General features: G+C 44.6%; 1 protein-coding gene across 2 annotated transcripts; it reads right to left on the bottom strand.

The window, feature by feature from the left end:
• Positions 1-27,592, bottom strand: LOC124288963 (coiled-coil domain-containing protein 112-like). Of its 2 annotated transcripts, none has more exons than XM_046725555.1 (14): positions 27,519-27,592; positions 25,313-25,416; positions 24,052-24,173; positions 23,633-23,722; positions 22,360-22,435; positions 20,503-20,689; positions 20,130-20,216; positions 17,231-17,380; positions 16,566-16,706; positions 14,708-14,803; positions 8,637-8,786; positions 8,097-8,192; positions 3,103-3,221; positions 1-1,026 (listed from the first exon to the last, which is right to left on the bottom strand). In XM_046725555.1, the coding sequence occupies exons 1-14, from the start codon at positions 27,543-27,545 to the stop codon at positions 993-995; spliced, it is 1,479 nt and encodes a 492-aa protein (XP_046581511.1). In that variant the 5' UTR covers positions 27,546-27,592; the 3' UTR covers positions 1-992. The 2 variants fall into 2 exon arrangements, with proteins under 2 accessions (XP_046581511.1, XP_046581512.1); XM_046725556.1 differs by lacking the exon at positions 27,519-27,592 and adding an exon at positions 27,307-27,397.
• Positions 27,593-27,773: the final 181 nt, after the last annotated feature.

Below are 27,773 nucleotides of genomic sequence, written 5' to 3' on the forward strand. Positions count from 1 at the left end.
AACAATGAAAGTGTCAAGTATGCTGCTTGATCATAAACATACATCATGTGACCTGCGGGCTGGAAACACGTTTAAAACCCATATACAATGTTTATTAATGTGTGGACGGAATTTGTTAACCCTTAGAAACTAGGCCTGGCTAACAAGATTGATAACTGGAAATATTGTTACTGGGAAAAGTTCATCATTATTGATATGAAGATTTTGTCATCACTGATATCGTACATAAACTATTGTCATGAAATAAAGTTTTAATTTATGCTGACAATACCCAAAGTTTGGTCTTTATTCATGAGATGCTTCTAAATTATGTTCAGAATGGACTTTAGTCCAAGCCTAAATATGTCACCACTTTCCAGTGATGTGAAATATGTTGATTTTCTTTCAGATTTTGGGGTCAGTTTTGCTCGCAATTACTACCCCAGTATTTATTGATAACGGATCTAAATTCAATAAATGATTATTGATCTCTACGATCTACATCGATAGCCAGTCCTCAGACAAACATGAGACCAGCAATCAGTGAGCTTACTGTACACATGATGGGCAGCCATGGATGCTCACAGTGCCTCACAATAGACACAATCTGGAGATCAGGCTGATATAGCAGATACTATGTTGCACATACACATTCACATCTGATTGTTTCACATGATTGTATCAATGCACCTTATTCATGGCATATTGTCCTTGTTCACATGGTTCTGAAGTGTCAGCATTACACTGCAGTCAGATCAGTGGACTCTCACTTCACAAATGTGATCACAAAGAACTTGCGTCACTAACATGAAGGGGCATGTTTAACCACAGGTCTACCATCACCCATACAGCTGGCTAGATCAGCATTTCGTTCAATTAATACTTTCTAAATATGGAATTACAAGGGTTGTAAATTCTCAGATTGCTCTCATGTGTGAACCCACTATGTCAAAGAAATAGAATTGCACCTAAATCTTTCTGTTCTAAACTTCAGCCAGCTGTTGCTTGGGAGGTCAGTTGAGTCCCTGTCTCCATGATGGAACAGCTCTGAAGGAAATAAAGGTGATGGCTGCTAAAACAGGCTGACTACACACACTCCTGACTCACCACCCTGTACCTCCTCACTGACCACCCTGTACCTCCTGACTGACCACCCTGTACCCCCTGACTGACCAACCCTGTACCTCCTGACTGACTAGCCCTGTACCTCCTGACTGACCAACCCTGTACCTCCTCACTGTCCAACCCTGTACCTCCTCACTCACCACCTCCTGACTGACTAACCCTGTACCTCCTGACTCACCACCCTGTACCTCCTGACTCACCAGCCCTACACCTCCTGACTGACCAACCCTGTACCTCCTGACTGACCAGCCCTGTACCTCCTTACTCACCACCTCCTGACTGACTAACCCTGTACCTCCTGACTCACCACCCTGTACCTCCAGACTGACCAACCCTGTACCTCACCTGACTCACCACCCTGTACCTCCTAACTGACCAACCCTGTACCTCCTGACTGAGCAACCCTGTACCTCCTCACTCACCAACCCTGTACCTCCTCACTCACCAACCCTGTACCTCCTCACTCACCAACCCTGTACCTCCTGACTGACCAACCCTGCACCTCCTGACTGACCAACCCTGTACCTCCTGACTCACCAACCCTATACCTCCTGACTCACCACTCTATACATCCTCACTGACCAACCCTGTATCTCCTGACTGACCAACCCTATATCTCCTGACTCACCACCCTATACATCCTCACTCACCAACCCTATACATCCTGACTGACCAACCCTGTACCTCCTGACTGACCAACCCTGTACCTCCTGACTCACCAACCTGAACCTCCTGACTCACCAACCCTGTACCTCCTGACTCACCACTCTATACATCCTCACTGACCAACCCTGTATCTCCTGACTGACCAACCCTATATCTCCTGACTCACCACCCTATACATCCTCACTCACCAACCCTATACATCCTCACTCACCAACCCTATACCTCCTGACTCACCACTCCTACATCCTCACTGACCAACCCTGTACCTCCTCCTGACTGACCAACCCTATATCTCCTGACTCACCAACCCTGTACCTCCTCACTCACCAACCCTATACATCCTCACTCACCAACCCTGTACCATCCTGACTGACCAACCCTGTACCTCCTGACTGACCAACCCTGTACCTCCTGACTCACCAACCTGAACCTCCTGACTCACCAACCTGAACCTCCTGACTCACCAACCTGTACTTCCTGCCTCACCACCTCCGGACTGACCAACCCTGTACCTCCTGAGTCACCACCCTGTACCTCCTGAGTCACCACCCTGTACCTCCTGACTCACCATCCTGTACCTCCTGACTCACCAAACCTGTACCTCCTGACTGACCACCCTGTACCTCCTAACTCACCACCTCCTGACTGACCAACCCTGTACCTCCTCACTGACCAACCTGTACCTCCTGACTGACCAACCCTGTACCTCCTGACTGACCACCCTGTACCTCCTGACTCACCAACCTGTACCTCCTGACTCACCACCCTGTACCTCCTGACTCACCACCCTGTACCTCCTGACTCACCACCCTGTACCTCCTGACTCACCACCCTGTACCTCCTGACTCCCTACCACCCCTCCTGTACCTCCTGGACTGTACCTCCTGACTCACCACCCTGTACCTCCTGACTCAGCACCCTGTACCTCCTGACTCACCATCCTGTACCTCCTGACTCACCAAACCTGTACCTCCTGACTCACCACCCTGCACCTCCTGACTCACCACCCTGTACCTCCTGACTCACCACCCTGTACCTCCTTTGAGGCCAAAAGTATTTGTCTCACAATTTTAATACTTATCCTGACTCATGTTATATGCTTATCTCCCTTTCCCTTGTAACGGTTACATGGAAACTTGAATCCCTTTGCTCCCTGCAGCAAACGTAAAATCACTCACCCAGTGGGATACCTCCCTTTTCCCTCCAATGTGTCCCACGTAACCTGAACACTGGTATGCTCTTGTCACTCTCTCCATGTAACCGTTTGAAGGGAAAGGGAGATAAGCATATAGCATGAGTCAGTGCTGAACGAAGAGCTGATTGCAGGCGTACCTGTGCGGCATTTGAAGCACCTGCCCCCCTCCACTGGGGCCTGGTTCTTTTAGTCTCTCCTTCCAGCCTTTGGTAGGCTTATACAGGCGGTCCGGATCTCGCGGAACAAACATCTCTACCTGAAATGTTCATGCTAATACATTGGAATAAAGTCAGTCTTTCAAACCAATTACATTATTTCAGTATATCCTTGATTAATAACTGAAAAGTAATTAACTTAGCTAAACCTGTAGAGGTTTTCCCAATTCTTTGAAGAGAATCGTCCTTGGGGTACATATATGCATTTTCTGTGGCTGAAAATGTCATGTGACAGTTGTATCAATGTTTTAATACAAATATTGTACAATAAATAAAAATCTGTTTTATCTATTATACAGCCCCCACCTCGTGGAGTTACCTCCCTGCTACGCATGCGCAGCCAACCAGGTAAGCACCTAGGCTGCTGCTGAATAAATCAGTGAACAGAATTGCGGCGAGGTGGGTGGCCCTACCCCAAGGACAATTCTCTTCAAAGAATTGGAAACCTCTACAGGTTTAGCTAATTCTTTTTCATAGAGATTGTCCTTGGGGTACATATATGCATTAACTCAGACTCCCAAAGACAGGAGGCTAGGGAGGAGGGAATTCTGTCAAAGTACACATAAATAGCGACCGTTAGGAAGAATGTAACAGACGCCACAACACTCACCTGTCACGTGTACCGAAGCTTCCACGAGAGGAATGATGGGAGGGTAACCGACAGACAGGAAAGTACTGAGACCTGACCTCACAGGTTAAGCAAAGTAAGACGCACACAGGGCAAAAGTAAAAAAACCCGCCCACATCGTGAATCTATTAAAGAGCACCGTAAGGGGGAAAACCAACTCACAACTGACTATAATCGCATGAGAGAAATCGAAAGTAGTCAGATATGATAACAGTGGATATATCAATTATACATAATTGAAAGCAGCGTCAACTGTCCAGATAACCAAGACTCACTCGGTCAGGGTGGCAGGACACTGTCCACTGGAGAGAACAGAACGGCCAAAACGCGCCCAATCACGAGAATGTGTATTGAGCTGATAGTGCCTGATAAAAGTGCTAGGCCTGCTCCAAATAGCGTCAGAGCAGATCTCTTCAATGGGCCGATGCAAAAGCCTTTGAAGTGGCCACTGCCCTGACCAAGTGATCCTTCAACCCCTCAGGGGGAGGCTTGCCCATAGCCTGATAAGCAGCACAAATGACTAATACAAGCCAGCATAATAGGGTCTGTTTGCTAGCCGGCATGCCAGCTTTCCCGCCACCGTAACAGCAGAACAGATGGGTACCCGTACGGATCCCTTGTGTTCGCTTGATATAGACCTTGAGGGTCTTACGGACATCCAACGGGTGAGTGCTCGTTGCAGAGGTCCCCGATGTGGAAGGCTGGGTAAGAGTAGGAAGTTTGATAGGAGCTGTCACATGGAAAGCGTGATCGATCTTCGGACGGTAAGTATCCAGGAGGCGAATACTGACACGATATGGATGGTACACAGTCAGCGCCGGGCCTGCCGACATAGCATGTAAGTTGCCAACCCTTCGCCCAGATATTACCGCCACCAGAAGTACGGCCTTCCATGCTAACAGCTGAATGGAAATAGCCGATAATCGTGAGAACAGTGTGGAAAGTCAATCTAGCACGATTGACAAAGCAGTGGGCTGGTTCACCTGACAGCAGGTGCATAAGAGGGTGCTGCCCCAGAAGAGCACCATCGACAGGGGTGTGGAAAGCTTGCAGTGGAGTAGCCACGCGAATGGTCCGAAGCCGCCAAGCTTTCTTCCAAACGAGCTTGCAGAAACTCCAATACTCGGACTAAATCCGCAGAAAAGGGATCTGCAATCCCCCTATCTGAACACCAGCGCGCATAGCGGGACCACCTATCCTCATATTGAACGTTTGTCAAATCCCGCCTCGAGGCCAGAATTGTGTCTGCAACTGCTGCAGGAATTCCGCGTGCTTCGAGGCTAGACGTGACAGAGGCCAAGCCACCCACTGAATCCTTGGATTGGGGTATGGCGCGCCATTCTGAGTGAGAATGTCCGGTCCCAAAGGTAATAGAACAGGAGGCTGAGCCAGAAACCTGAGAATTACCGGAAACCAGCTCTGTGACGGCCACAGCGGTGCCAGTAGCACAAGTATCCTAGCTGGCTGGGTGGACAGCTGGGAGAGGACCCGGGTAATGAGTGGTAGAGGCGGAAACGCTCACAGCACCTTGCCCATCCAATCCAGCAGGAAGGCATTGGAAGCCAACGCCCACTGGTCTGGTATTTGAGAGCAGAACATGGGTATCTGATTTGTCCCGCCGGACGCAAACAGATCCACCTGGAACGATCCGTACAACTGGGAGATAACTCTGAATATCTGCCGGTCGAGCATCCACTCGTGCGGGGCCAGGATCCAGCGAGAGAGAGCGTCTGCTCGCACGTTCTCCAGCCCCGGGAGATAAACAGGAATCACCTGACAGTCACACTGGAAATTCCAACGTCTCCCGAAGGAGCTCTAGGGACGCCGTGACGCCTTACTTCAGGATGTACGTCATGGCCGTACGGTTGTCCAACTGAAGACGAATCACCTGGCCCTGAACATGCTCCCGTTCTAAGACGTTGATGCTCCTTGCCCTTACCTTTGGCGGGACGGCTCCTCCTCCTACCTCTACCCAGCGGCTGAAGCCAGCCGGCAGACTCAGGCGTAGGCTGCGCCCTGGAGGAAGAACCCGCTACGGGAGCGAGAAGCCCGCGGTTTCTCCAACAAGGCCTTAGAGTCCTTGAAGGAGGTAGCTGCAGCAGCCTCCAGAATGACCTGATGTGTCCCCGGAAACAATGTCGCTCCCAGCTGAAATGGAAGGGCCAGCAAGGTCTGCTGTGTTGCTGCCTAATAACGGGATGAAGACAGCCACAGCTTGCGCATCCCAATGACTGCGCACATCACCGTAGACGCGGCAGACTGTAAAGAGTCTCGCATCAGGTGGGCCTGTACTTCGGATAGTTGGCGATAGTTGGGAAACGTCACCAGTGCTCCCTTCCGCCTCCAGAGCCGACCTTTGTATCGAGGAAAGGTACGCCTCGTGGACCACGACCCGCACCTGCTGCATGGCATTCCAGTAGACTCTTAGTAAGTCTGGTAAGTGTGATGCAGGGGGGTGCCCGCTAGGGCAAACGGTGGTACTAACCGCCCTTGCTTGGCAGCCGGGGCTGCACCTGAGGAGGCTTCCCCCGAGGGTGACCGAAATAAACACACACTCGTCAACCACCGGCACAAAGAACAGAGAATCATCCCCCAGCTGATATCTCTTAACAAGTTCAGGTAGATCGAATCGTATTCGAGAACCCACCAGGAGGGGATCCATCACGTCCTGCACAAGGGAAGGCAAGATATGGAGATGTGTCTGAGAGGGTTGCCTAGGGGCAAACGCCTCACCCAGCAGGCGGAACTCAGTCAAGTCTGAGCGACATGTCGGCACCGCGGCTTGGGGAATATACTCGGGTATACGTTGCCTAACCTCCCGGAGAGCCGACGATAAACGGAAAGTACCCTCCGACTCCTCGACCTCCCAAACCTCGGCACCCGAGCCCGAGTCAGAATTCGGATCTCCACGTGAAGAGGAGCCGAACCCCGACCCGGTGGAAAGCCGAGCCACAGACGACCAAGAAGGGAAGAGCCGAAGGAACTCTCAGCTCCGGCCACCAACACAACACTCGAAGCCCCGGTCCCGAGACACGGGAGGAAGGCCGGACAGAACCAGCTCCTCCACTGACATGGGGCGGGGCGGCGCAGGGACCGGTAACCCCAGGAATCCTCAACGGACCCTGCGCCAACACCGAGAGAGAGACTGGGAGCGAACCCTCCCCCTCTGGGGCAGCCGAGGCATTCGGACCCAAAGCCAAAGGCAAAGGATCGACAGACGCCTCCAGGCCAAGGGATTGAGCCGAGCTCGGCGATCCCAACCCGGACTCTCGGTCCCCCGATCAGAGTGGGCAAGGAACTCCTGCCGGAGACTTCCAACCGACTCGTGAAAGAGGGACTTCACAGAGTCCATATGCTGCTGAAACAATTGAGTGATAAGTGACATATCAAAACCACTGGACGGAGACGGAGAGTGTGACCTATGTGAAGACTTATATTTAGTTTGCTTAGCCTTTTTGGCCTTGGGCGGGGGGAACCTCCTGGGTCAGGTCCCCTCCCGCCTCACGTAATTCCTTATAAAAAAGGAAGGCAGCCGCCCGTCTCTTCTGGGCTCGGGGGGAGAAGCCCATGAACAACTCACAGATATCAGGGTTATGCCCTGCCTTCTCCAGGCAGCATAAGCATTTGTCATCCTTATCGGAACAGGGAATATTTTGCCTGCAGGCAGCACATCCCGTGAACGCCTGAAAGCAAACACGCAAGCATGTAGCGAACAGCGTAACCCAACAGCATAAATATACACGCACAAAACATTGAAAATTATGTGAATGCAACAATGCGACATGAAATACTTGGTTAATAACGCAATATTTCAACAACGTGGCATGCTTAACTTCCTGCCATGAAATAGCAACACATGCGTAAACCACAGGAAAGCTAGCGTAAAAGTTTAATACAAAGTCACATAAATGAGAAATAACAGACTGCAAAGTCCATAAAACGTTTCTCAAAACGAATAAAGACCATACATGCAGTTGTTGAAGTCTCAGACATTCTTCTACAAGAAGTAAATCAGCTAGTAACTCTTAGGTAAATATGTGTGAACACTAGAGTGACAGCAGAAGGAATGATGATACGGGCCTAGGTGCTTACCTGGTTGGCTGCACATGCGTAGCAGGGAGGTAACTCCACGTGGTGGGGGCCGTATAACAGATAAATAAGATTTTTATTTATTGTACAATATTTTTATTAAAACATTGATACAACTGTCACATGACATTTTCAACTGCAGAAAATGCATATATGTACCCCAAGGATGATCTCTATGAAAAGGAATGTTAATTCTTGCCTGTTGCTTAATCCTGGCCATTTTCTTCTCTTTTTCCCTTTCTTCTTCTTCTTTGGCCTTCTTCTTCATAACCTTCTCAGATACCGCTCTCAGATCCTATACGACAAAACACAATCATAATGATTATATAATTGTACAGTGAGTGAGTGAGTTAAAATATATATTCACATATTCAATATTAATAACAGATAATGTTATAGTTTAAAATCTGTCAGCAAAGCAAGTAAAGTAAATCCATCAGACAATTACAAATAGCATAAGCATCACTGTAATTACATCATTCCTTCAGGTGTTGGCAACATGGCAATTTGCCATACATTAAAAGAACATATATTCTACCATCAAAATTTACAGAGGATAAAAAATACCATAAAAGAAATGGGACTTACATACCCGCTCTGAGGTCAATTATTTTATGCTACTTCAGTGCCCTTTTGCATGCACCTTCAAAACTGGCCAGGTGATTTCAGTTTTGATTATAAAGTGGAAGACAACTGCCAGTCTGGTATAAAGAACATAAGCTGAGGATGCAGGACTGACCCGGTCTCTGAACTTGACAATCTCCCGGGCAGACAACTGCTGCTTCCTCTCACGCTCTGCCTCCTCACACCTCTCCTCTTGCGCCCGGAGGAACTCCTCCTCCTCGTCTCTTTGCTGCTTGTACTCCAACACCCGTGAATGCATCTCCATCTGCAATAGTGCATCAACACCTACAACAGTGTAACCACATCCACAACAGTGTGACTACGCCTACAACAACAGTTGTCATATTTTGGGATACACTTTCTCAGTAAATTAAAGATTCCAGTACTATGTGTCTTGGTGGTCATTCTCTGATGCAAATCATGATTGGAACTCAACCCCATTGGTACTAAAATTTGTATCCCATTGGTACTAAAAGTGTAATCCCATATATAACATATGTTACATCCGACCAATTTCTAAAAGGATTTGTGTATTCATGTTGATGCATTAATTTCAGGATTTACAGTAACAAGTACAAAAAATATACAAAGTACTTTCCATTTCTTATAAACCTATGGCCAATATTGTCTATTGTTCTTGCAGTTGCTTCGCATTATGGAATAACCTCGGTAGAAGTTTTACGATTGCAGGAGGTTTTACAATGATCATTGTAATACCTCGCAGGAGTTTTACAATGACCATTGTAAAACCTCATACAAGGTACTAAGTTTTACAATGGTCGTTGTAAAACCTCATACCCTGATATGAGGTTTTCTCAAATGACCATTATTTATGACTGATACAACTTTGTCTTGCTATGACTGATCATAAATGAAATTTTTTAGAGTAAAATTAATATTTTTATACTTATCCTGACTCATGCTTATTGCTTGTCTTCTTCTTCTGGCGAACCTAGTGGAACACTTGTATCTCCCAATTGAAGCATATATAAAAGCTAAAAATATAATAACAAACTCCGTAGAGTTGTTAGCTTATATATAGTATGATATAAACACCATAGTACTGAGCTTAAGATAATAAATTAAACTTAAGCAAAATATATAGATAGCATGTATCTATTAGTACTGTTATCCGATAAGTATAAAATCTGTAAGATAGACTTATCTTCTCCGTGGAACTGTCAACTGTTGAGCGAGGACCATGGGACCGAAATTGTGGATACCTGAGACTTCCTTGGTGGTGATATCTCTCAGATAGTGGTTGGCAAACACCATATCGGATCTCCAGAAATATCCTTGGAGGGTCGCGTCCTAAGCCTTGTAGGCACGTAGTATGACAGTTCTGATCCAGATAGAGATAGTAGTACGTAAGACTTCCGTCTGCATAGCTGTAGATATAGGGATAAATAATCTCTTGAATATACCTCTGCTCTATGTGGATCGCTGGAGATATATTTTCAGTGTACGAACTGGGCATAGTGATAGATCCATTGTATCATGCGGTCCAAGTATGGATGAGTGAGCTGGGACGTGGAATAATCTGTCTGGTTGACCTGGCAGTTGGTTTTCCCTATAAAATCCCACCAAAGTCCCAGATGAGCTATGTTATGAAAATCATCAAAGCGTGTTCTCTCGTAATCCAGTGGGTGAATCTGACATCCTGGTGGCCGTAGCTAGTGCTAACAGGATCAAGGTTTTGTGGGTCAGTGATTCAAACGATGTAGATAGCAATGGTTCAAAAAACCTCACTAGTGAGGTGTTGGAGCATTATATTAGATCCCAAGCTGGAGCATGAAACTTCCGTTTCTAGTCCTCCAATCAGAACGCTTGTAACAAACCGAGTAACTCTGCTGTTTTTGACGCCCGTTCTCATAGTTATGACAGAACTTATAGCTGCAAGATAAATGGACAAGGATGAGCCTTTTAGATTCTTATTTAACGTAGATAACATAAGAAATATGCCACTTGAGGATGTGTAGCATAACTGGCTGTAAATCCTTTCTTAGCAGCGTAATTGACAAACTGTGCCTTTTGTCATCGTATAAGTTACGAGTCGAGTTACGTCGTGCAAGCGTGACCGCTGTAGCCGCTCTGGCAGAATAACCTCTTATTCAGACATGCCTTGATACAATCCATACGTGAAGTTGGAATGCTTCTGGTGTATCGTGCACTTGTTAGGTGTGCAGATGTATCAATAGATTGGAGCGTTGTGGGAGCTGAAGAATTAGTTTTCCGAATTTTTTTGTATGAAATCTGGAAACCAAGTTCTCGCTAGCCAGTAGGGCGTGACCAAATCAGATGGAGGCTCTGCATTTGACTGATTTTCTGTAAGACTTGCTTAGTACGTCCGTTGCCCATGCTAGTGGGTCTGGCACTGGCGATACGAATGATGTCAGTTGCTTGTTGAACCGAGTGGTGAATAGGTCTATCAGAGGAGATCCTATTTCCATGATTATTGATTGAATATCTGTGTGTGGAGCATCCATTCTGTCGGCGACGGTAGGTGTAGCCTAGAGAGAGCGTCTGCTAATACATTCTATGCTCCTGGAATGTGGCAAGTACTGACGTGTATGTTTAGATTGTCGATTAGATCGAACAGTCTGAAACATCGAGTCAGTAGGTTCTGTGACTAGTTGAACCTTGTTTGTTCACATAAAAAAACGCCACTGTTGAATTGTCTGTGTGAACCATTATCTGAGCGTTCTGTAGTAGGTTGCTCCAGTGACTTATGGCGTTTATAACTGCTTGCATCTCTAGCAGATTATGTGACATTTGCTCTCTAGATTGCTCCATAGACCTGAGGCTGTCCTGCCGGTAAGGTGGGCTCCCCATTTTAGGTCCAACTTAAGTAGGTTTACTAACCATCTAGTTGTGTTAGTAGCTTGATGATGAATTCAACTGTAGTCTGAGACGCTATGGATTTGGATCCATTTGTATCCCGTCGTCGAGGTAAATTCGCTGCGAAGTGCTTGACGATGTAGGTGCACAACCAGGGGTGACTGCCATCGTTGAACTTTATGTAAATAATCGCCTGACTGCCGTGCCCTCGTCCTTACTTGACAGGGGAGGTCTCTAACCTCAAGAAGGCAGCCCAATCATGAAGGTTCAGATTAGCTGGACTGTAAGGAGGCTTGCTCGTTCACTGATATATTGTTGTCACTTGCAACCTATGTGTTCAACTGTGAACTATGATCGACCTCTGCGTGAAGGCGTTGTCCATCTCGGTCCAATCAGAACAAGGCATTTTGATTCTGTAGAGTACCCGCTGTGATGATCACACGGTGTAGCAGGAAAAGGAACCTTGCATAATATAGTGCAGTCGCTGATATTAGAACAATCGTCGGTCTTCACCGTAGCTTCCCCGGGTTACCCGAGTGACCACGTGTTTCGAGGGTTGATGGTAAACGCTGAAACCTCCGGTAGCCGAAATACCTCGCTCTGTAATATTAATGCTGGGTAGGTTATTTCCCAGGCTGTCGTGAAAGTAACTTCAGTCTTGAAGATAATTCCGACTTCCTTATATAAGGTTCAATAAACCTTGCAAGTTGTCAGCTTGTAGACTGTTAAAGCTGAACTTGTTGTACATATTTCTTCTCAGGAAATCGTTGACGATTATGAGTTTTACTCGTTGTAACAAGGCTGCTGTTCAATTTCGTTATTGAATTGTCTGCAGATCTGCGTAATGGTCACATGTAGATGTCGATCGTCGTAGGTAGGTAGTCGGCTTGAAGATCCTTAATTAGGCTCTTCATCTGTTGATAAATTAATACAGCGACGTTCTGTGTTGTAAATAGCCTGTGCAATTGTCTTCGCGTAGGCTTGTAGACGGCATATTGCTTACAGTTTATAGACAACTCATGCGATGTCTTGAACGGACTGACGAGTGGCTATATATGACGAGTGGCTAGTATATGGAGACCTTGGAGGAGACTTCCTCGGCGAACGCCAGGGACTTCGCGAAGATCTCGAAGTAATGCTTCTAGATCTTCTGGGTGAAGTAGACTTGGAGCCACTTAGCCTTCGCGAAGGTATCGAGTCAGAGTCCGATCAATATATGAGCGCTTGCTTCGCGAACGACCTCTGTGTTCTACAGGGTGTGGGCTCGTCGAAGCGCTCCTTCTCCGTGATGTCCCTCTCAACTGGTGAGGCTCTAGCTCCTTCGCGGAGGCGGCCTGGGACTTCCTTAGCGAAGTGTCTAGAGTCCGATCAATATATGAGCGCTTGCTTCGAACGACCTCTGTGTTCTACAGGGTGTGGGCTTGGCGAAGCCTCCGCAACTCTATATATGAGCGCTTGCTTCGCGAACGACCTCTGTGTTCTACAGGGTGTGGGCTCGTCGAAGCGCTCCCGAGCGCTTGCTTCGCGAACGACCTCTGTGTTCTACAGGGTGTGGGCTCGGCGAAGCGCTCCCGAGCGCTTGCTTCGCGAACGACCTCTGTGTTCTACAGGGTGTAGGCTCGGCGCAGCGCTCCTTCTCCGCAATGTCCCTCGCAACTAGTGAGGCTCTAGCTCCTTCGGAGGCGGCCTGGGACTTCCTTAGCGAAGTGTTCGCTACGGGCTGGGTTGCCCTTTGCGGAGGCGCGTCTGTGGGCTCAAAGGCCCTACGCGAAGCCAAGGCGGGCTCTAAGGCCCTGTATGACTTTGTATCGGGTGGGCTCTGAGGCCCGTGGCTCTGAGGCCTCTGTAAGCCGTAACGGTCTTCCATCAGCCTCATGATTTGGTTGACCAGGTCGTCTGGGATGGTCTGCACTGGCGTTGAGGGTGTCCTCTCTGTGATAGTGACGGGACCCTCAGTTATAATCTCCGGCGTCAACGTAGGCATCTCTGATTGCATGTTGATCTGCGCTGAAGTGACGGTAGCCGATACTGGTCAATTCTTATGACATACATCTGGAATGATAATCGAAATGTCATCATCATATAAACATAATTCTGAATATCAGAAGCAAAGTTTTTTTAGTAGCCTTCGTGGATTTCCCTTTGACGAGGCTGTAGACCTGGGGGTTCGGAGCGTATCGTTGAGATGACGTGGAAGCTCTTCTAGTTTAGACTGTGATGAAGGAACGTCCTGGGAAGCAGGTCGCTTCTAGGATATAGCGGACTGCGTCCCACGCTTATCCCCCGAAGGTAACTCAGGATATATCTGACTCCGATCTATTAGCCATGACTGAAGATTGTTTCCGAGATTTATCTGCCTTCCGTCTCAAAACGGAACATAAATATTTATCAAAGGCAGAAATTGGTAAATTAATACATAATTTACAACGAGAAACAATAGAACATGGAGTAATGCAACTAGGGCATTTTAAATGTGGATCGGTAGCAGAGTAACGTAATTTACAAACAATGCAGATTTTTATTAACGCAACTGCTGAGTAACACGGTGAACCGTGAATCAAGCAGCAGAAACACGAATAATTATCAATGCATGTTGAATAATGATACTAGTTACACCTCTATAGATGAATATAAGAGGTAACAAACTAAATATAAATAAAGGATATAGTGTGCAGGGAGACACAGGTGCTCTCACGTCTTGCTCACTGGGCGAAGAAGGAGAGAGTGAGGCACATGGGTTCAGGTGGCGCCCTCGTTCCCGCGCTTGTGGAAGGGAGGTAACTCGTGGTCAGTACTAATGAGTGATTTTTTATTGAAGGGAACTTCAATTGGGAGATACAAGTGTTCCACTAGGTTCGCCAGAAGAAGAAGACAAGCAATAAGCATGAGTCAGGATAAGGAAAAATAATATCTCATTATTGAAAACTTCCAATATTTAGTGGCGATAACTGGTTTCAAACTCGCAACCAATCGCTCTCTAGCTTGGTGGTTTTATCCACTAGGCTACGAAGGATCGCTGTGAGGAATGAGATTGTTTGTCAGTATGAACCATGTGTTTCTCACAAGACAGGTACTGCGGGCAGCGCACATGCAGGACACGGGTAGCAAGTGCAGAGCAAGGTGTTGGCTGCCAGTCGCACAAATTGAAAATAATACATATGTAATTTTTGTTGTCTTAGACGGTTTATAAGTTTGATAAAAGACGACTCCGAGGTTTTGGTTGAGAATGTAAAACCTCAGTGTCAGGAAATCCATCGGGATTTCCTGACACTGAGGTTTTACATTCTCAACCAAAACCTCGAGTCGCTTTTATCCTACACTTCAAGACTTTCCATTTTTCCAACCCACCTGTCGTTTCTTTTCGTTTTCCTGTTTCTTGGCTCGAGCCATCTCTTCCCTGATCCTTCGCTCTTCTTGCTGAGCCTTCTCCAGCTCCTTCTGAACCTGTACATTCACAATAGTCGCAAACCATGTGTGGGATTCAACATGCTCAAAACTAAAACATCAGCAAAACAAGTTCTTTACAAACATTAAACCATTAGGGCCTGTAGATATCCATTCACATTGATTGCCTATATCTTGACACCCTCCAGATCTTTGTTCACATCTATCCTGCCTATACCAGTAGACATGTGTTTACACTGATCCTGTACCTATATCTTGTCACCCTCTAGACATCTGTTCACATCTATCCTGCCTATACCAGTAGACATGTGTTTACACTGATCCTGTGCCTATATCTTGACACCCTCCAGACATCTGTTCACATCTATCCTGCCTATACCAGTAGACATGTGTTTACACTGATCCTGTACCTATATCTTGACACCCTCCAGACATCTGTTCACATCTATCCTGCCTATACCAGTAGACATGTGTTTACATGTGTTTACACTCTAGATCCTGTACCTATATCTTGACACACCCTCTAGACATCTGTTCACATCTATCCTGCCTATACCAGTAGACATGTGTTTACACTGATCCTGTGCCTATATCTTGACACCCTCCAGACATCTGTTCATATCTATCCTGCCTATACCAGTAGACATGTGTGTACACTGATCCTGTGCCTATATCTTGACACCCTCTAGACATCTGTTCACATCTATCCTGCCTATACCAGTAGACATGTGTTTACACTGATCCTGTGCCTATATCTTGACACCCTCCAGACATCTGTTCACATCTATCCTGCCTATACCAGTAGACATGTGTTTACACTGATCCTGTGCCTATATCTTGACACCCTCTAGACATCTGTTCACATCTATCCTGCCTATACCAGTAGACATGTGATTACACTGATCCTGTGCCTATATCTTGACACCCTCCAGACCTCTGTTCACATCTATCCTGCCTATACCAGTAGACATGTGTTTACACTGATCCTGTGCCTATATCTTGACACCCTCCAGACATCTGTTCACATCTATCCTGCCTATACCAGTAGACATGTGTTCACACTGATCCTGTGCCTATATCTTGACACCCTCCAGACCTCTGTTTACATCTATCCTGCCTATACCAGTAGACATGTGTTCACACTGATCCTGTGCCTATATCTTGACACCCTCCAGACCTCTGTTCACATCTATCCTGCCTATACCAGTAGACATGTGTTTACACTGATCCTGTGCCTATATCTTGACACCCTCCAGACATCTGTTCACATCTATCCTGCCTATACCAGTAGACATGTGTTTACACTGATCCTGTGCCTATATCTTGACACCCTCTAGACATCTGTTCACATCTATCCTGCCTATACCAGTAGACATGTGTTTACACTGATCCTGCGCCTATATCTTGACACCCTCCAGACCTCTGTTCACATCTATCCTGCCTATACCAGTAGACATGTGTTTACACTGATCCTGTGCCTATATCTTGACACCCTCCAGACATCTGTTCACATCTATCCTGCCTATACCAGTAGACATGTGTTTGCACTGATCCTGTGCCTATATCTGGACACTCTCCAGACCTTTGTTCACATTTATCCTGCCTATATCTTGACACCCTCCAGACATCTGTTCACATCTATCCTGCCTATACCAGTAGACATGTGTTTACACTGATCCTGTGCCTATATCTGGACACTCTCCAGACCACTGTTCACATCTATCCAACCTATACCTAGATACCTAAATCGTGGCAGGCTCTTGCTCACTGAGGAATGGCTGTTGTGATCATAGTAACCCACCTTCCATGCATTAAGGTGCGAGAATCTCTCCCTCTTCTCCTTCTCCACCTTCTCCTTCAGCTGAGCCTTTCTTATCTCTTCCTCCTCTTCCTCATCCAACTCCTCTTCATCAGCCTGCGCCAGTAGTTCCTCCCTCTCCCCCTACAGCAACGCACTATTGTTTACCAGCAGTGTAGCATAGTGTAGCATAGTGTAGCACAGTGTAGCATATTGTAAAGTAGCATCGTTCAGTGTAGTGTAGTGTATGGTAACATAGTGTTGCACTGTGAAGCACTGTTTAGTACATTGTAGCTTATTGTAACATAGTTCAGTGTAGTGTAGTGTATGGTAATATAGTGTAGAACAGTGTAGCTTAGTCTAACAGAGAGCATGGTAATATAATGGCGATGAGGTAACCTAATGTTTAAAACATCCACTCATCATGCTGAAGACCCCGGTTCGATTCCCCAAAGGAGTTCAATGTGATGTCCTCCAGTGTGATATTGCTTGAATATTGCTAAAAGTGATGTAAAAACATATATACTCACTCACTACGGAGACATGGTGTAGCATTGGTCTGTTAATGTTCTCAAAGGGTTGTCTAATGTGGCACAATATGGAATGTCATCAGATCCATGTGTAGCTGAACTGGTTCGTATTACCACTGGATACCTGTCTCAACTTACCTGTTTCTTTTGTCTCCATGCTTTTATAGCATCCTTTTTGACATCATTTAGGAAGAGGTATTCCTGATACCAAGACTCATGGTCACGGATTTCGTCTTCTCGTTTTGTGGGCAGTGCTGGTATCAGGTGCTGCACAAACACATTCTTTCCCTGAAACCAGATGTCAGCAGAATTTCACAGTGTTCAGAATTGGGAATTATATCACACAAGGAGATAAACAAACCTTTGCTTTACTCAACAGATGAAAATATCATAAACAATAACATGAAAGACTCTAAAGATATAGTGACACTATAGGTTTCATGAACACCTCCCCACCTTCAATCTCTTCCTGAACTTGAGGAAGGTCTGATGGTCACACTCAATAATGAACACCCACTCCCCATGTTCAATCAGTTTCTGAACTTGAGGAAGGTCTGATGGTCACAATCAATAATGACAACACACCATATACCTTGAATCTCTTTCTGAACTTGAGGAAGGTCTGATGGTCACACTCAATAATGAAAACACACCACATACCTTGAATCAGTTCCTGAACTTGAGGAAGGTCTGATGGTCACACTCAATAATGAACACCCACTCCCCACATTGAATCTGTTCCTGAACTTGAGGAAGGTCTGATGGTCACACTCAATAATGAACACCCACTCCCCACCCTCGATCAGTTCCTGAACATGAGGAAGGCTTGATGGTCACACTCAATAATGAACACACACCACATACCTTGAATCAGTTCCTGAACTTGAGGAAGGCTTGATGGTCACACTCAATAATGAACACACACCACATACCTTGAATCTCTTCCTGAACTTGAGGAAGGTCTGATGGTCACACTCAATAATGAAAACACACCACATACCTTGAATCAGTTCCTGAACTTGAGGAAGGTCTGATGGTCACACTCAATAATGAACACCCACTCCCCACCTTCAATCAGTTCCTGAACTTGAGGAAGGTCTGATGGTCACACTCAATAATGAAAACACACCACATACCTTGAATCAGTTCCTGAACTTGAGGAAGGTCTGATGGTCACACTCAATAATGAAAACACACCACATACCTTGAATCAGTTCCTGAACTTGAGGAAGGCTTGATGGTCACACTCAATAATGAAAACACACCACATACCTTGAATCAGTTCCTGAACTTGAGGAAGGTCTGATGGTCACACTCAATAATGAACACCCACTCCCCACCTTGAATCAGTTCCTGAACTTGAGGAAGGTCTGATGGTCATACTCAATAATGAACACCCACTCCCCACCCTCGATCAGTTCCTGAACATGAGGAAGGTCTGATGGTCACACTCAATAATGAAAACACACCACATACCTTGAATCAGTTCCTGAACTTGAGGAAGGTCTGATGGTCACACTCAATAATGAATAGCCCCTCCCCACATTGAATCTCTTCCTGAACTTGAGGAAGGTCAGATGGTCACACTCAATAATGAACACCCACTCCCCACCTTCAATCAGTTCCTGAACTTGAGGAAGGCCTGATGGTCACACTCAATAATGAATACCCCCTCCCCACATTAAATCTCTTCCTGAACTTGAGGAAGGTCTGATGGTCACACTCAATAATGAACACCCACTCCCCACCCTCGATCAGTTCCTGAACATGAGGAAGGCTTGATGGTCACACTCAATAATGAACACACACCACATACCTTGAATCTGTTCCTGAACTTGAGGAAGGTCTGATGGTCACACTCAATAATGAACACCCACTCCCCACCTTCAATCAGTTCCTGAACTTGAGGAAGGTCTGATGGTCACACTCAATAATGAACACCCACTCCCCACCTTCAATCAGTTCCTGAACTTGAGGAAGGTCTGATGGTCACACTCAATAATGAACACCCACTCCCCACCTTCAATCAGTTCCTGAACTTGAGGAAGGTCTGATGGTCACACTCAATAATGAACACCCACTCCCCACCCTCGATCAGTTCCTGAACATGAGGAAGGGTCTGATGGTCACACTCAATAATGAACACACCCACATACCTTCAATCAGTTCCTGAACTTGAGGAAGGTCTGATGGTCACACTCAATAATGAACACCCACTCCCCACCTTCAATCAGTTCCTGAACTTGAGGGAAGGTCTGATGAGTCACACTCAATAATGAACACCCACTCCCCACCTTCAATCAGTTCCTGAACTTGAGGAAGGTCTGATGGTCACACTCAATAATGAACACCCACTCCCCACCTTCAATCAGTTCAACTTGAGGGAAGGTCTGATAACACTCAATAATGAACACCCACTCCCCCACCTTCAATCAGTTCCTGAACTTGAGGAAGGTCTGATGGTCACACTCAATAATGAACACACACCACATACCTTGGATCTTTCCTGAACTTGAGGAAGGTCTGATGGTCACACTCAATAATGAACACCCACTCCCCACCTTCAATCAGTTCCTGAACTTGAGGAAGGTCTGATGGTCACACTCAATAATGAACACCCACTCCCCACCCTCGATCAGTTCCTGAACATGAGGAAGGCTTGATGGTCACACTCAATAATGAACACACACCACATACCTTGAATCTGTTCCTGAACTTGAGGAAGGTCTGATGGTCACACTCAATAATGAACACCCACTCCCCACCTTCAATCTCTTCCTGAACTTGAGGAAGGTCTGATGGTCACACTCAATAATGAACACCCACTCCCCACCTTCAATCAGTTCCTGAACTTGAGGAAGGCCTGATGGTCACACTCAATAATGAATACCCCCTCCCCACATTAAATCTCTTCCTGAACTTGAGGAAGGTCTGATGGTCACACTCAATAATGAACACCCACTCCCCACCCTCGATCAGTTCCTGAACATGAGGAAGGCTTGATGGTCACACTCAATAATGAACACACACCACATACCTTGAATCTGTTCCTGAACTTGAGGAAGGTCTGATGGTCATACTCATCCCAAGCCCCACGTACTCCTCCTGTTTGCTGGAGAAATTTCTGAAGAAATATGGACTTCTTGTCAATAACAGCACATATAGGACAGTGCTTATAGTAATACTCAACACTGAAGCTGAACTTGTGATACTATCATAAATAATACAATTTCAAAACTATTTTACATGACCAAACTAACAGAATTACAAACCACTGTGCCAAAGCCTAATACCCTCACAAGTTACCATCTTTTGATAAAACCAAATCAAATAACAATTGTCACAATAGTTAGTTAGTGTCCAATTTCACATATATCCAATATGGGCAATTTGTGTCATGATATATGTACCTCAAAGGCTGCAACTTCTGGTGGTAGATCTTTGGTGATGTCACGAGCTGTTGAGGGTGGCCTAGCACTGGCAGCATTGGTAACAGACGTGCCACCATTCTGGATCTGACTCCACACCTCAAACCTCTTCTCCAGTGCCTGGATCTCGTGTGTTGTCGTCCTTTCTTCTTTCATCAGTTCTTCATACCTATACAACAGACAGTGACAGATGACAGTGACAACATACAGGGACAGATGACAGTGACATCATACAGTGACAGATAACAGTTACAACATACAGGGACAGATGACAGTGACAACATAAAGGGACAGATGACAGTTACAACATACAGGGACAGATGACAGTGACAACATAAAGGGACAGATGACAGTGACAACATACAGGGACAGATGAAAGCGACAACATACAGTGACAGCTGACAGTGACAACATAAAGGGACAGATGACAGTGACAACATACAGGGACACATGACAGGGACAACATACAGTGACAGATGACAGTTACAACATACAGGGACAGATGACAGTGACAACATACAGTGACAGATGACAGTGACAACATACAGGGACAGATGACAGTGACAACATACAGTGACAGATGTCAGTGACAACATACAGGGACAGATGACAGTGACAACATACACAGACAGATGACAGTGACAACATAAAGGGACAGATGACAGTGACAACATACAGGGACAGATGACAGTGACAACATAAAGGGACAGATGACAGTGACAACATAAAGGGACAGATGACAGTGACAACATACAGTGGCAGATGACAGTTACAACATACAGTGACAGAAGACAGTGACAACATAAAGGGACAGATGACAGTGACAACATAGAGTGACAGAAGACAGTGAGAACATAAAGGGACAGATGACAGTGACAACATACAATGACAGATGTCAGTGACAACATACAGTGACAGAAGACAGTGACAACATAAAGGGACAGATGACAGTGACAACATACAGTGACAGATGACAGCGACAAAATACAGTGACAGAAGACAGTGACAGATGACAGTGACAACACACAGGGACAGATGACAGTGACAACATACAGTGACAGAAGACAGTGACGACATACAGGGACAGATGACAGTGACGACATACAGGGACAGATGACAGTGACAACATACAGGGACAGATGACAGTGACAACATACAGTGACAGATGACAGTGACAACATACAGTGACAGATGACATTGACAACATAAAGGGACAGATGACAGTGACAACATACAGGGACAGATGACAGCGACAAAATACAGGGACAGATGACAGCGACAACATACAGGGACAGATGACAGAGACAACATACAGGGACAGATGACAGTGACAACATACAGGGACAGATGACAATGACAACATACAGTGACAGATGACAATGACAACATACAGGGACAGATGTCAGTGACGACATACAGGGACAGATGACAGTCATGATCTGTATGTCGCAAATTATTCTGAAAGATTTGTGTGTATTGTGACACATTTAGAGGATTATTCACAGATCAATGTTGTTGGTACAATCTGCTGAATGATTCCAAATCTTTAAGTCTGTTGTTCATGGAACCCTGTTCGCATGAGAAATTAGTGATCCAGAAAGTGGTAAGCTGGAAGACAGAAGATGTTTTAGTTGTTTGAAGGTATGTCATTTTAATGCTGGAGGAAAGTCTAAGTGAATCCCTTAGGGATGGGTAGAATGCAGAAAAACAAAGAAGGGATATATTTCTAAACAAATAATTACATTCATCTTGAACCAGCAACCAACACCTGACCATGCCACATTCTAGAACTGCTGATTATACGAGCATCTAACACAGACGAGAATGGAGGACACTTACAGCTGACGTTGCTGCAACTTGAATGTGTTTATAGTTCCCTCTATGTCCTCCATGATCACTTTCAACTTCTCAACAACTGGAAATAAACCATAGCAATCCATTCAGTTATTAACATAATGAACTGCAACATAAAGTTTTAAACATGCCGTAAATGACAAATATGACAAACACAATACAGTCTGATTGTTTCAAGCTAATGCTTTGAGGTCTGTATTCCAGACACTATCATTACCCCACAGTATTGTTACCCCACAGTATCGTTACCCCACAGTATCGTTAGCCCTCAGTATCGTTACCCCACAGTATCGTTAGCCCTCAGTATCATTACCCCACAGTATCATAACCCCACTGTACCGTTACCCTTCAGTATCATTACCCCACAGTATCATAACCCCACAGTACCATTACCCCTCAGTATCATTACCCCACAGTACCGTTACCCCTCAGTATCATTACCCCACAGTATCATAACCCCACAGTACCGTTACCCCTCAGTATCATTACCCCACAGTACCGTTACCCCTCAGTATCATTACCCCACAGTATCATAACCCCACAGTACCGTTACCCCACAGTATCGTTACCCCACAGTACCATAACCACACAGTACCATAACCACACAGTAACGTTACCCCTCAGTAACGTTACCCCACAGTATCGTTACCCCACAGTATCATTACCCCCAGTATCATAACCCCACAGTATCATTACCCCACAGTATCATAACCCCACAGTAACGTTACCCCTCAGTATCATTACCCCACAGTATCGTTACCCCACAGTATCGTTACCCCACAGTATCGTTAGCCCTCAGTATCGTTACCCCACAGTATCGTTAGCCCTCAGTATCATTACCCCACAGTATCATAACCCCACAGTATCATTACCCCCCAGTATCATTACCCCCAGTATCATAACCCCCAGTATCATCACCCCCAGTATCATCACCCCCAGTATCATCACCCCACAGTAGCATCACCCCCCAGTATCATAACCCCACAGTATCATTACCCCACAGTATCGTTACCCCACAGTATCGTTACACCTCAGTATCGTTATCCCAAAGTATCATCACCCCACAGTATCGTTACCCAGCAGTATCGTTACCCCACAGTATCATTACACTTCTAATGGCAGGCTCATGTGAAGTTTTTTATTTTGTAAACTATTTTGGAGAGAGACCAATATAAAATTAACATTTCTTATAAAACAAAGTTTGAGAAAAAGTTCTGCATAATGATTAAGTTAAAACATGCTGAATACTTCATCTCACATTCAGGTGTAGGTTTGACATCCTTGAGTTCCCTTTGAAACCTCTTCACCATGTGGCTGATCTTCTCCAACTGTTGGCGCAGCTTTATCTCTTTAGAAGAAGTGAATATTGAGTCTAGTCGTGTTGGGTTGGGTTGGCATGCATTGACATAAGTAAGTATCAATAAGTCTGGGAAGACAGGTGACACAAATTATTAAATATAATTAAAAGCACAGCAGGTCCATAAACAACCATATTTAATAGTGGAATCAGAAACACCTTTCTTATAAGTATAGTTTGGGCAGCCTTATGACACAAATGATCAGGTATCCCTGATATTGTTTTTAGCTTGTCATGTTGATGCCCACTTCAGAGATGAATACTAAAATACTGCCATGTTAGCCATTATCTCCTATCAACATGATGAATACTCTATTTACTTTCAGTCTTCCTCTGCATGGTTGTCTTGCTGTCCTCCTCTTCAAGTTGACTGAAGTCTGCTCTATAGTCACTTCGCTTGCTGTAGAGATGAGTTCCTTTTTCTCTCTCCATGGCCTGAATTCTTCAAAGTGAGTGAGTGAGTGAGTGAGCGGGTGTGTAAGTGAGTGAGTGAGTGAGAGAGTTAGTCTAGTTTTACTCCACACTCAGCAATATTCCAGCTATATGGCGGCGGTCAGTAAATAATCGAGTCTGGACCAGATAATCCAGTGATCAACAGCATGAGCATCGATCTGCACAATTGGGATACGATGACATGTGTCAACCACGACAGCAACCACCTGATCCTATCAGTTGTCTCTTACGACAAGCATGGCTTACTGAAGATCAATTCTAACCCGGATCTTCACGGGTGAATTCTTCAAAGTAAAACAGAAAATTATTATTTACATTCTAATGACAGAATATTCTCTTTGTGTTTTCTTAAGAAGTAGATAACCAATTCTCCAGTGTTGTACCATTCACAAAACATTACTCATTTCACTGGTGTCATGTATATAGAGGATACTAAACGACCTTCCGTGTAATACCAATTATATTAAATGAGTTAATGATTTGGTATCAAATGAGTGAAAGCGAGTTTGATACTAAATCTTTCAGGAGTTTAATAAAAATGGTATTTCACGGAAGCGAGTTTAGTATTCTGTATCTTACTCTCCAACATCAATTGATAGAAACTGCCTTCAGTGTGATGACTCTCATATCAATTTTCCGCGAGTCAAGCAAAGTCTAATACATGTACCATTACGACAGAGGCATTAGCACTGTGACATCATAACTGTAACCATTATGACGTCATATGTCTACCGGTATTACACTAGTGTAATATTGCCGTAAAAATATCACACTGCAGTATCTTCCACAGGCGAGTAATAATACCATATATAATGATCTGTTTATAATAAGCGAAATGTTGGGACACAAAGTTACAGCACAACATGTGCTGAGTAATCCAGCCCAGTATTTGGTAACTTTAAACCCACATGACATTGATTTAGGTGCATGCTATCTCAATGTTATAAAATCAGACACTATATGAGACTAACAGAACACTAGCCCATCACTCAAACCTTGGCTGTTACTTACTTACTTACTTACAACCCATCATGCCTATTTCAGAATCCAATTCAGAAGTGAGACGGGCTTACAGACGTGTCAATGGATGTGTTTATCTTCTAACAAACATGACTCTGTTTTACTTACTGTATCTCCAATTTATGAATTTCTCGTAAAACTTCACTCTTTTTTGCCTGCTCAGTTTGTGCTTTCCATGCCCTGACTTCTCCATGTCTAGACGTGTTGACCACCTACAACAGGGAGACAAGCTGTCAGTCACTAAGTGAATATGTAAGGAGAGCGATGTGACTTGCTTACACAAGATCAGTCTAAAGTATACACATAATGGCAAGTCTTTTACAAAGTGAATCATGTTACAGTTTTTGTAGGAATATGATTCATGCAGACTCAATGGCAGGGTTAATAGTGGTGTTAGTTCTGAATCAGGATTATACCACATATGGGACAGTTTGTTGCACCTCAACATCAATATTGTTCAGGGGAAGCAGCTGAGACATCTAGCTACTGTAACTACAGGTTACCTCAAGCTTACAGTGTTATGAGAGTGTGTTTTTTGTAATTTGTAATTTGTAATATCACATTGATTAAGTGATAATTATTATTGGTCACAATGTTTAAAGTTTTGAGTGTGGGTTTTGGCTGGCATCTCGCATCATATATGTTCAATGGCAATAGTATTTTTAGCGGGACGCCTTTTGGATAGCACTTCAGAGTTGCCTCCCTTGGCTGGCTTTATTTTGTCCTGACTTCCGGTCATATGTTCGAGAAAATCCTTCATCGTTCTGAGAGAATAATGAGGGAGCCTAGCTTTGCTAGAATGCTCGAGAACTGTGTAAGAGCTATATAAGGGATGGTTGTTGCGTTGTGCTACGGGACTTTTCACATGAATGGATTTATGCGCATCTGTCTGCCACCGCGAAGTTGATCAACATTCAAGACTGACCGTGCTTGCCTATTCGTCTACTGTCATTGTAAACAACCTTCAATCAGTATAACTGTTCTCACTGTAAATGTCAAGACTCTGGTGAGCTAATATCATATATTTGTGACCCAACATTTTAGATTTGTGACTCAATTGCATTGTACTAGATATCTGTATTGTCATACATTGTAGCTTGCTCATTGTTTGCTCAGTATATTATTGAATATTTTAGACTTGTCTGTGTTCTATTTTGCTGGTTCAAAGGGGACTTCTAAACCTTTTGTCACAGCAAATTATTAACCGTACCAACGGATGTTGACATTTTTATACATATTTTTAAGGATGAACCAAGTATTTTTTCAGTTCATTGAGGAACGAATCGAAAAATTCTGAGCAAAATGTAATAATCCATGTAGCGGTTTCTTAAAGTTTGCATAAAAGTTTTTTGATTTGTATGTAAATGAAATGAACAAATACAAAGTCAGTCCTTATAATTACATTGGACAACAAAAAATATATGATGTCTACAATAGTTCCATCAAAAACAATTTCATAAATTTCATAAAGCCTTCACAAATTAAAATATTGATGAAGGCGAAGAAATTCATACAATGGTATAAAATGCCAATCTGAATGCTGCGCGCACACACACACTCACGCACACGCACGAAATAAATAAATAATTCAGAAAGTTTTTTCTTCATTCTTCATGCACAATACATCACTTCCTGTTGTAGTTTTAGGACATAATATATGCAAATGCGCTAATACAGTAATAGTTGTCGCAGGATTACTCTTGACGAAGTAAGTTTTGACTTGTGCAAGATGCAATGGCGGTAGGGGTCATACTAGTTCCAGAAGTTACTACAAAGATGAATACTTTAATATTTCATGACATACCAATTAAATAAATTACTTTTTCAAGAGCGATGAATTTATTTTACGTTATTTTGCATATGTAAACAGCCGATGGGGGCGTGGTATTTCTGCTTTGCCAATGTTTTCACATGCCGCGATAATAGAGAGCTCACGATAACACTAACAGAGAGTCCCGGTATAATTCATGCCATGTCATGCCATGCCTTGCAGTACATTTCCAACAAAGCCAAAGTTATCATTCGGTGTACGGCAAGCATGCTCAGCTCAGTTAGCGAGACTTTGACGCGACGAGTTAGTACTGTCCTGCCTGAATGCGCACTTTCTTTCGGTTCCTCCAGGCTCTCATCCCTTCAGTTGGTAGTGACAACGGGGATATTTGACTGTACTTGGAAGAATCATGAAGACGGATAGCCCTGGAATGGATTAGAGTGACACAAACGTTCACTGAGACATTAACTAGCTGCAGGTTGTCAGTGATAAGTTCACTCAGCACCTGCTATTATATGGTTACTGAGAAATAATGTGTCAAACCTGTGTTGTTCTTGGTTTGGCTGCCATTTTGACGCTTACTAATATTTTATGTTAAGCTGGGCCCCGTCTTGCATATCGCGTAAGGTGGCGGGCGCAAAGGGAGCCGGGAACCAGCGTATATTTTATGTCTGATTGGTTGATTTGAGAGTATCTAAAAGCTAAATTCCAGAAATGAACAGCGCAGCGTAGAATATAATCTTGAAATTGAATAACACAAAATTTGTAATGCAGGGAAGACACATACTTTCATAAATT

This window comes from Haliotis rubra, unplaced genomic scaffold, assembly GCF_003918875.1.
Source record: "Haliotis rubra isolate DU_JTF1 unplaced genomic scaffold, ASM391887v1 Scf43, whole genome shotgun sequence".
In the NCBI taxonomy this organism is placed as follows: domain Eukaryota; kingdom Metazoa; phylum Mollusca; class Gastropoda; order Lepetellida; family Haliotidae; genus Haliotis; species Haliotis rubra.